Raw genomic sequence first — 12,075 nt, 5'->3', positions numbered from 1 at the left:
CTAAATGATTGAATGAAAAGAAAGTTTAATGAAGTGAGTAACCGAGATTGCATAGAAAAGTTGAATTTTTGTAAAAATGGATATCCAAGGAAATAAGTAAAAGGAGCAATTTTTATTCCACACTGAGGAAAGTGTCACAATTACTGATTCTCAGGCTCTGAGCAATGCAGTCAAGGGCACTTCATATGCCCCAGGACAACTGGCCTTTTTATAGCTACTATTCCATAGACTCTCTTCAGAGCCCTCTTTATGTCTTTGTTCCTCAGACTGTAGATGAATGGGTTCAGCATGGGTGTGACCACAGTGTACATCATGGAGGCTGTTGCACTTGAGTGTGAGCTGTGTGTAGCAGCAGAGCTAAGGTACACTCCTAGGCTCGTACAATAAAATAATAAGACAACTGAGAGATGAGATGCACAAGTGGAAAATGCTTTAAACTTTCCCTGAGTTGATGAGATTCTTCGTATGGAAGAGACTATCTTAGAGTAAGAGTAAAGGATACCAGCAAATGGCCCACCAGCTAGTAGCACTGATGCCAAATACATCACCATGTCATTAAGAAAGGTATCAGAACAGGCAAGTTGGACCATCTGATTGAGTTCACAAAAAAAGTGGGGAATTTCCACCTCTGTACAGAAGGTCAGCTGCAAGGCCATTAAAGTTTGTAACAAGGAATACATAGCACTCATCATCCAGGACACCAATACCAGCAGTCCACAGAGCCGTGGGTTCATGATGACTGTGTAGTGCAGGGGGTGGCATATGGCCACAAAGCGATCATAGGCCATCACTGTCAGGAGGAAGTCATCTAATCCTGCAAAGAATATGTAAAAATACACCTGGACGAGGCAGCCTTCATAGGTTATAACTTTGCTCTGGTTCTCGATGTTCTGCAGTATCTTTGGGATGGTGGTGGAGGTGAAGCAGATGTCTACAAAGGACAAGTTGGAGAGGAAGATGTACATGGGGGTGTGAAGGTGGGAGTCAGAGATGGTGACCAGGATGATGAGCAGGTTTCCAAACACAGCAATCAGGTACATGGAGAGGAAAAGCCCATAGATGAGGGGCTGCAATTTTGGATCTTTTGAGAATCCCAGGAGAAAAAATTCAGAAAAGTGTGTATTGTTACCTGGTTCCATGTGGTGGAGGTGACTACCAGGAAAAACGAAAATAAGATGAGTAATTTTCATACAAATTGGCATAACTCACATAGTGCAATTTCTATTTTGCTCTCAATAAATTAATTTTAATATCTTGTGTTTAGAAAAGTTCCATTTCATCTCTACCTGGGCATTTTTGACCCCTTCTCAGCATATTCCCAAAGAAAATCATGCATTCTACAGTAGTAATGAGAAATACTTTCATACATTTGAAGAATATATATTAAGTGTCAACCGTGTTCAAAAGCACATATTGTTTAGTCGCTAAGCCGGATCTGGTACTTTTGAGACTCCCCAGACTGTATGTAGCCTGCCAAGCACCTCTGTCCATGGGATTTCCCAGGCAAGAATACTGCAATGGGTTGCCATTTCCTTCTCCGGGTGATCTTCTCAATCCAGGGATTGAACCTGCCTCTCCTGCATTGCCAGATAGATTCTCTACCACTGAGCCACCTGTCAAGTCCTTCCAAAAAATACAGGTAACAAATAGATGGTGCTGAAAAACAAAAGTGTTCACAATCCAGTGATGGTGAAAGATGATGTGTAAAAAGAATATGTCAAGTAATAACAGTTGGTATGAAGAAAACAAAGCTAGATATAAAAGACAGTAGTAGGAGGTATTTTCATGTACTGAGTGTTCAGGTAAGGCCAGCAAACAAGGTGATAGTTGAACAGAGAGCTCAAGAAAGGGAGAGAAAGATCTAGTATGATATCAAGAGAAATATGTGCATGGCAAGGGAATGGCCGCTACAAAAGACCTAAGGAAAATGCTTGTTCTTTGCATTTTATGAATTTAGTTGCAAAAGCATCCTGTGAATTAAAGCATCTCCCATCCTTAGTACCTTCTGCTGACTGAGGTCTGGGATCCGTGATATAGGGCACCTTAATATATGAGTCCAAGCGCCTCTGCTTTAAGAACTGCTCTCAAGGCACAAGCTCACACACAAGCGCGCACACACACACACACACATGCACACTCTCACACCATGTCCTCCTGGGCTTTGTTCCTACCACACATTTCTCACCCAGAACCACACTCCTCACACCATATACCATTATAACTCAAGCTGATTATGTCAGATCATCTTTCTTCTACAGAATGTATAAATGGTAGAAATTCCAGTTCACAGACTACCCATAGACCAATAAACTTGAGGTTCATTTTTATGATCACTTTCAGCTTTGTATTTAAAGAAATATAAAAAAATAAGTGTGTGTGTGTGAAAGAGAGGCGGAGGGAGAGAGAAGAGAGGGAAATGAAATAGACATTAGGGGGTAAAAGATTTAACAAGCTCTAATAGTCCCTGAGACTACATGATGAATTAAACCTTCCTTTGTTTGGCAACATTCCAATTCCAGTTATCTCTACTTGATGCCCAGGAAAAATAATTTTCAAAAAGAAAAATACATGTTTACCTTGACAGAACAGTTATACTTTTATAATGAATGAAACCTGAAATATTTGACTACCCCAAAAGAAAAATGGGCAAAGTAAATAAAGTGAAGTGAAGTCTCTTAGTCGTGTCTGACTCTTTGCGACCCCATGGACTGTAGCCCACCAGGCTCCTCCAACCATGGAATTTTCCAGGCAAGAGTACTGGAGTGGGTTGTCATTTCCTTCTCCAGGGGATCTTCTTGACACATGGATAGAACCCAGGTCTCCCTCATTGCAGGCAGATGCTTTACCATCTGAGCCACCAACAAAAATGAGTATCCAAAGGAAAACAACAAAATCTAAATGTGTTTTATATAAAGCAATAGAAGACATTTTCCCAAAATCGTTTCCATTTCTTTGACCAATTTTTTACTGTTCTATAGGGAATGAGGCAAGCTCTTTCCCAGTTTTCTTATGGGGCATCGTGTGTTTGTTATTCTTGGAGTTTAAGCACTGTCATATTCTTAAAATAAATCTGATGAGCATACCCCAATGTTATCCTGGTCTTTGTTCAACACGCAAAAGGCTTTTCAAACTGTACTCTGACACAATGTCAATCCATCCTTTTGTCCTGAATAAATTTTTCCATAGGATTCATGCCTGAAGATGTTATATTATAATAGATGTTCATTGTACTATTACTTTACCATGACAATGCAAAATCCTAATCATCAAAGACTTCAACTGCTATGGTCACTATTTTTTTTCCCCATAATATCCATTTATTATCACAATCTGTACATATCTGTAGTTGTTTTTCTCTTTTCATTCCTATTATTGTTGACCAATAGCTTTTCTTTTTTTAATATAAATTTATTTATTTTAATTGGAGGCTAATTACTATTGTACTTTCAGAAAGATATGTGAATATATGTGCACTTATATAGAAACATGGCCTTACCAGGTGGTGCTAGTGGTTAAAAAACCTTCCTGCCAATGCAGGAGGCATAAGAGAGGTAGGTTCAATTCCTGGGTCAGGAAGATCCCCTGGAGGAGGGAATGCAAGGACTAGAGTATTCTTCCCTGGAAATCCCATGAACAGAGGAGCCTGGTGGGCCACAGTCCATATGGTCACAGAGTCAGATACAACTGAAGCCACTTAGCATGCATACAGGCAAACAGAAATGTATTTAAATTAAAAATAAATAAATATATGTGAAGTTACAAAATAAAGAGAATTGCAGGAAAAATAATTGAATAAATTAGTCTCAAAGCAATTGTATTTTTAAAAAATTGAATGGAGTTTCACACACTAACTCAAACAATATTAAAATAGTAATGATTTACCGATATCCAATGGAATAATAATTAAATTGGGAAATGTATAAACATGAATATATTATATAATGTTCCTGAAAATTATAACACATATTAGATTCTCAGTTATTTTATATTGAATGAATCAGGATTTACTTCTCAATTATAGATTTCATTAAATACATATAAGATTGTACTTCAATTTGAGAAGATTAGATTATCGAATAAATCAGAGGGATTTTCGATCCAATATACCAGTCCTTTTTGGTTAATACCTAGAAAACTACACACTAAAATCCACAAGTGTGCTGAACTGCCTTAGAGCAAGTAATCCAACATGAGATAAATGTATTTAACTAAGTAAAATGAAAAAGCATTTTTATGGCAAAACAGTCTCCAAAAGGTCAACTGAGAAACAACAATTCTTAAAAATCATTTCAAAAGCTGGTAGTGGTACAATAAAAGATTTATATTATATGGGCATATAATAATAAAATCGACACATTAAAATGACAATTCAAGGTACTATTTTTTATCAAGCTCAGTAAGAGTTAAGAAAAGAACACTTTTTCACAACCATCCATCTGGGGAAATACTTACAGAGTTGCGCACAGTTTATAGTCGTGCTTTGAAACAGGGAGCAAAGGTGCACTATCTGTATTTGCAGACAGAAATTTCAGATGTTACACTGTTGGGAAAACCACCCTAACAACGTAACAGATATTAAAAGTACAGAAGTTCTTTAACTAGAGGCTTCTCAGTCTCAGCACCTGTTGATATTCTCAGACAGGTTGTTCTCTGTGGTGGGGTCTGTCCTGTGTCTTGCAGGATGCCTAGAACATCCCAGACCTCCACCCACTGTTCCCAGAGAAACAGACAGATATTTCTGCAAGCATTGTTCAGTGTTCCCAGGGAAACAGAGTGGCTCTTGACTAGAAATACAGTTTAAATTTAACAATCTCAAATATTTTTGAAGGAATGATATAATAGAAACTTGAAGAGAAAGATTAGGAAAGACAGTCTGCAGTGTGAGTAGCACAGCCCCTTAACTAAACAGCTATTGAAATAATGAACCTATATTACATTGAATACTAGTTGATTGGAAGAAAATCCCTGGGGCATTATTGACCAGTAAAGAAAAAGATAGGAAAAAAAAAAAAAAAGACTGCACTGAATTAAGAGTATCTGTATGTGCATAGGATTCTATTCATACGTGTAGAAAAGTGTATGAATAGGTGTTTGTACCTAATATAGAAAGAAAAGTTTAAAAGAAACCAAGCGTATGTGGGACAATGTTACTGAGAATAAAGCTAGGTTAACTGGTAGTGGTTTTAAAATAACTGAATGTAACAAAATTGAATGAATATAACTAAGTTTCATAAAGACCTGAACAGTAATAATTTAATGATAACAACATTGGCCACTAATTCAATGTTAAATTGCCAAAGAATTGGAAATAAAATAAGAGAAGATATTTTAAATACAAAGAGGAAGCAGTATTCAAGTTCAATTTTTTTCTTAACTAAAGATAGATGGATTCAAATATGTTCATGAAAGACAAGGGTAACATTTAATCAAATGGTTAAAAAATGACTTCTACATGATGTCTAAAGGTAACGCAACTTTTAGAAATACATTTAACCACAAAAGATTAAAATGAACAATACAGAAGAAGAGAGTAAAAGTTAGAAATATGTTTGTTAATAGGAGGTGGTGTGTGTGTGTGTGTGTGTGTTAAGTTCCTACAGTAATGTTCATCTCTTTGCAACACTGTGGGCCACAGCCCACCAGGCTCCTCTGTCCATGGGATTCTCCAGGCATGAATTCTGGAATAGATTGCCATGCCCTCCTCCAGGGGATCTTCCAGACCCAGGGATCCAACTATTTCTCTTATGTCTCCTGCATTGGCAGGTGGGTTCTTTACCACTAGCATCACCTAGGAAGCCCATAATAAGTGATTAATTAGAACTAAAAAATATGCAGGAAAACAATCACGTATGTTTTTAAAGCAAGTATTGTCAAGTGAAGAATATTACAGGGACAGCTCAATTTTTTCAATAAAAATGTAAAAAGCAATGGAGAGAACACCATATGACTGACTGACCACATAAATTTTATAAATTACCAAACATTCTCACAAATACATCTACATATACATAAAATAACTAAATGGCAAGCGTTTTGTGGAAAGAAAATAAAGCCTGTAATTTATTTTGAATAATGTGAACAAAGACAGGAATTAAAACACTCCAACTGCAGCATACAAATGGTTCTCACAGACAATTTTTGATCAACAGAGTAAATATATAACACAGAGATAAATATATATGTGTATGTGTGTGTTCAGTCATTTCCAACTCTTTCTATATTAGAATGCATATAAAACTTTTCAGCAAAGGTCTTTCCCAATTGCCCAGTGGGTAAAGAATCTGCCTGCAATGCAGGAGACACAGGAAATGTGGATTTGATCCCTGGATGGGAATGATCCCCTGGAGGAGAAATGGGAACCCACTCCATTATTCTTGCTTGGAGAACCCCATGGACAGAGGAGATGGCAGACTACAGTTCATAGGGTTACAGAGGCAGACACGACTGAGTGACTGAACATTACAACAAAGAGAAGGTACTATCTGTCAAGAATCTTTTTAAATTTATTTATTTTTAATTGGAGGATGATTAGTTTACAATATTCTATTGGTTTCTGCCCTATGTCAACATGAATCAGCCATCGCATACATGTTTGCAGGGATATATTTTCATGAAGCCCTTGGTTCAGATCTTACTTATTAACATGGAAACAGTCAAATATGAACCATCTTTAAAAAATCCTTACTTCACTGTACATCTGTCCACATCTAATAACTTATTTCTCTACTCTTGTTACTTCTTATTGTCATTAGGCTTATATTCAAATTTTACTGGAAATGCTTTAAGCCTCCCATTCTCTCTTTGATTTGGACTTCCATTTTTATCATTTAATTGGCAACACTGAGCCTTACCTTACTGAGGTCAATGTTTGCTTATCTTTTGTGTGCCTGCTCAATCGCTCTGTTGTGTCTGACCCTTTGCAAGCCTATGGACTGTAGCACACCAGGCTCCTCTGTCCATGGGACTCTCCAGGCAAGATTCCTGAAGTGGGTTGCCATGCCCTCCTCCAGGGGATCTTCCTAACCCAGGGATAGAATCCATGTGTCTTATGTCTCCTGCATTATCAAGCAGGCTCTTTACCTCTAGTGCCATCTGCAAAGCCCTTGCTCCTCTTTTAGTCCTAAGTAAATGCATTTAATTATGAATTAGGGTTTCCTGAGTGTTGCTAGTGATAAAGAAAGAATCTACTACCAATGCAGGAGATGCAAAAGACTCAGGTTCAATCTCTGAGTTGGGAAGATCCCCTGAAGCGGGAAATGGCAACCGACTCCAGTATTCTTGCCTGAAGAATTCCATGGACAGAGGAGTCTTGCAGGCTACAGTCCATGGGTTTGCAAAGAGTCGAATATGGCTGAGTGAACGAGCATGCACACACAATAATCAGGATAGAAAACTACCACACTACTCTCTGGTATCTGAGTTAGGCTGGACTCAATCACAGGTTACCGCAGATAAATGTTCAAGATTTGCATTCTATTTCTCTCCTACATTGTCTACTGGGCTCTCAGACTCACCTAGATGGGAACTGAAGTAAAGGTCTTTATGTGAAAGTTCAAATGCCTCCTGGAGAGTTGATAATAGAGACTGAAGCTCTGTCCCTAAAGACAGCATGAGGGAGTAAAGAACTGGTTTCCCAGCCAAACTCAGGTTTTCAAAGGAAACATGTTCTGTGGCATACAAGATTTCTCAGGTTGAGGGGACCACAGCAGAGAGATTTTATAGCTCACCTGGCTTCTCAGTAGGCACCTTTCTGCTTAACACCCATACTTTGTACCTGATTTTCCTGGGGGAGAGGGGTTCTGAAACAAAGGAAAATTTTCCAGTTCATTCTTTGTTCCTTAGAGATCAGTTTACAAGGCAGGTGAATTTTGTTTTTATTACTCCTTCTCCTTAATTCTCCTGTGTCCAGACGTCTAAACTGTCCCAGCAACTTATCCAAGTCTGAGCTAAAGTTTCCTCAAAGTCTAAGGTTAAGAATTCTCACTTAATTAAGTCCCTCAGATCTTTCAAGTTTTCATAGTGGTGAACACATAATTACTGATAGTTCTAAAAAATATTTTTTGAGTGTGACAACTTTGTCCTTTCACATAAAACCTTAGGCACTACACTCCTTGGCTCCCTGACATTATTGCCAACTCAGTTAGGATTTTTATCAGTTAGGATTTTTATCAGAAGTTAAGAGCTGTCTTTTAGTACTTCATTATGTTTTTAATTATGAGATAAATACAGATATTTTATACACTATAATCTAACAGTACATTATATGGACTGTCTGCTTTAATTTTTATGGAAGTTCATGCTGTGATATAGTCTTCTTGTATATTATGCCTTCATTCTGCATTATAGAAATAAGACACAGAGGGGTTTAATGCTCTGCTCCAAGGTATGACCAAGAAAGGGATGGATTCTGGATTGGATGTCTTGATTGTCAGAATGCTTTTAGTTCATAAATTCTATGGCAGTGATTTGCAATCAGAGGTGACTTTGCAGCAGGTGATATTTTTCAGGGTTTACCTTTATGGCAGAAAGTGAAGAGGAACTAAAAAGCCTCTTGATGAAAGTTAAAGAGGAGAGTGAAAAAGTTGGCTTAAAGCTCAACATTCAGAAAACGAAGATCATGGCATCTGGCCCCATCACTTCATGGGAAATAGATGGGGAAATAGTGGAAACAGTGTCAGACTTTATTTTTCTGGGGCTCCAAAATCACTGCAGATGGTGATTACAGCCATGAAATCAAAAGACGCTTACTCCTTGGAAGGAAAGTTTGTCCAACCTAGATAGCATAATGAAAAGCAGAGACATTACTTTGCCAACAAATCTGTCTAGTCAAAGCTGTGATTTTTCCAGTGGTCATGTATGGATGTGAGAGTTGGACTGTGAAGAAAGCTGAGCACCAAAGAATTGATGCTTTTCAACTATGGTGTTGGAGAAGACTCTTGAGAGTCCCATGAACTGCAAGGAGATCCAACCATTCCATTCTAAAGGAGATCAGTACTGGGTGTTCTTTGGAAGGAATGATGCTAAAGCTGAAACTCCAGTACATTGGCCATCTCATGCGAAGAGTTGACTAATTGGAAAAGACTCTGACGCTGGGAGGGATTGGGAGCAGGAGAAAAAGGGGACGACAGAGGATGAGATGGCTGGATGGCATCACCGACTCAATGGACGTGAGTTTGAGTGAGCTCCAGGAGATTGTGATGGACAGGGAGGCCTGGCGTTCTGTGATTCATGGGGTTGCAAAGAGTCAGACATGACTGAGCAACTGAACTGAACTGAAATGAACTGAAAGATATCCTACACATGCAACGCATAGGACGGTATCCAATACTTATAACTATACTGCCTCAAATACCACCAGTGAATAGGTATAAAATTTATTCTAGTCCAGCATTTTTCAAAGTTCACTATTCTTAAAAATTACCAAGAACTATAGTTGAAATAAAAACTATGATTCAGCAGGTCTGATTCAAGGTACCAGGAACTCTGCATTTCTAACAAGATCTTATGTGTTCTTAACACTGTATATCCTTGTCTAGGTAGCAAGAAAGTGTTTCTGTTATTAAATTCTGAAAATTTAGATATTATTATACACGTACAGGCTCAGACAGTAAAGAATTTGCCTTCAATGTGTGAGACCTGGGTTTGATCCCTCGGTTGGGAAGATCCCCTGGAAGAGAGTATGGCAACCCACTTCAGTATACACTTGCTTGGAGAATCACCATGGACAGAGGAGCCTGACAGACTATAGTCCATGGGGATCACAAAGAGTTACACATGACTGAGCAACTAAGCACAGCACAGCACAAACACCATGACCAAACTTAGCACATTATAGGGACTGTCCACTTTAATTTTTATACTAGTTCATTCTGTGATGTAATCTTATGTACATCCTTCTCCATTACCAATATGAGACACAGAGGGGTTTAATGTTCTGCTCAAAAGTATAAACCAATAAAATCTTGATTGGGAGTCTTGATTATAAGAACACTTTTAGTTTACAAGTTCTATGGCAGTGATTCTCAATCAGAGATGACTTTGCAGCCTGTCATGTTTTTCATTGTCTAAAGGGATCCTACACATGCAATGCATAGGACAGCATCTAATACAAATAATTATTCTGCCTCAAATACAATCATTGAAAAGGAATAAAACTTATTCTAGTCCAGCACTTTCCTAAGTTGACTATTCTTAAAAAGTACCAAGGATATAATTCAAATGCAGATTATGATTCAGCAGGTCTGATTCAAGGTACCAGGGACTCTGTATTTCTGATAATGTCCTATATGTTCTTGAAGCTGCAGGTCCTTCTCTGGGTAGCAAGAAAATGATTCTGTTAGATTCAGATATAAACAGTTTTAGGTCTTCATCAAGAATCTTCCATGTATGTAATTTTGAACATCTCACTCACTTTGTGAGCAGTGGTAAATTCTGTTTGATTTTTTTAGTGGGAGAATTCAAGGGTGGGATGGTTTGAGAGAATAGCATTGAAATATGTACATTACCACATGTAAAACAATGACCAGTGCAAGATCAATTCATGAAGCAGATCACCCAAAGCCAGGGCTCTGGGACAACCCAGAGGGATAGAGTGGGGAGGGAGGTGGGAGATGGGTTCAGGAAGGGTGGGACACATGTATACCTATGACCAATTCATGTTGATATATGGTACAAAACCATAAAAAAATAACATATGGTAGTTATCCTCCTGTTAAAGTAATCTTTTTACAAAGAACTTTTGAGTGACATCAAATGATATATATCTGAGAAAAGACACTTTAGTAGGCAGAATAAGATACTCAAAAGGTAACCACACCCCATTCTCAAGACCTTTTGAATATCCTATCTAGGTGGCAAGGAAGATACTCTAGTGGGTAGCCTATCCCTTCTCCAGGGGATCTTCCCAACCCAGGAATTTAACCAGGATCTCCTGCATTGCAGGCAGATTCTTTACCAGCTGAGATAACAGAGAAGCCTGAGATTATATTAGCAAATGGAATAAAGTGGATAATCATTGATCTTGATATCAGATTAGCATGGATATTCAGCTTGGAATAATGTAATCACAGTGATCCTCTAAATGCGGAAGAGAAAGGAAGAATTAGAGTCACATAGATATTTTTCTTTTCTTTTTTTTTTAAATTTTATTTTATTTTTAAACTTTACATAATTGTATTAGTTTTGCCAAATATCAAAATTAATCCGCCACAGGTATACACATAGATATTTTTCATGCTCTGCACCTGGGTTTGAAGATGGAGGAAAGATCATGAACCAAGGAATGCTGGTGGCCACTAAAAGTAAAACAGCAACCAAAACACATTGTCCTCTGGAGTGTTCAGGAGGATCTCAGTCCTGCAGATATCATAATTTTAGCTCAGTGAGACTTCCGACTTTTGAAGAGTTTTAAGATACATATATGTTTTAAGCCACTAGCATGGTAATTTGTTATAGAACTTTAAGACAGGTATTTGTTTTAAGCCACTAGTGTGGTAATTTGTTACAAGAGCATACATGCATGCTAAGTCACTTCAGTGGTGTCTGACTCTTTGAGACCCCAGGTACTGTAGCCCTCCAGGTTCCTCTGTCCATGGTGGTTCTCGAGGCAAGAATGCTGGAGTAAGTTGCCATGGCCTCCTCCAAGGAGTCTTCCCAAACCAGGGATGGAAACTGTGTCTCCTGCTAGGGCAATAAGAATCCAATACAGATATGTGTCCAATCAGATATTGTTCTTGGAGCTGAGTTTAAACCTTTCGATTCAATCAGTGAGCTTCCCTTATCTAAAGGTATTTTGTGGTGAAATCCTACCTTAAACAGGAGACGATTGAGTCCTTTTTGAGGTATTCAAACTTATTAGCTGCTAGAGAGAATTTCTCATTGCCTAAACATAAATATGTTTCTAACTGTGAGGTCTTTGAGGATTTATGATGAGAAACGTAAATCATTATTAATATTACGGACACACATTCTGCTTAAAAGCTTTCTGCCAAAATTTCTAAATTCTTTCTATTTTCTGTTATTTCAAGCATCTGTTCTTTTCACTTCCATCCCTCAAACTTCCTCTCAAGTTTATTT

The 12,075-nt window shown here is 38.0% G+C and overlaps 1 protein-coding gene across 1 annotated transcript; it reads right to left on the bottom strand.

Annotated features, from left to right (window-relative positions):
* Window positions 1–170: 170 nt before the first annotated feature.
* LOC139183947 (olfactory receptor 7A17-like) lies at window positions 171–1,139 on the bottom strand. The gene has a single exon (XM_070792248.1). The coding sequence runs from the start codon at window positions 1,137–1,139 to the stop codon at window positions 171–173; it is 969 nt and encodes a 322-aa protein (XP_070648349.1).
* Between the last annotated feature and the right edge of the window lie 10,936 nt (window positions 1,140–12,075).

Source organism: Bos indicus, chromosome 7 (genome assembly GCF_029378745.1).
Source record: "Bos indicus isolate NIAB-ARS_2022 breed Sahiwal x Tharparkar chromosome 7, NIAB-ARS_B.indTharparkar_mat_pri_1.0, whole genome shotgun sequence".
NCBI lineage: Eukaryota > Metazoa > Chordata > Mammalia > Artiodactyla > Bovidae > Bos > Bos indicus.
This window is presented reverse-complemented; position numbering and strand designations above follow the sequence as displayed.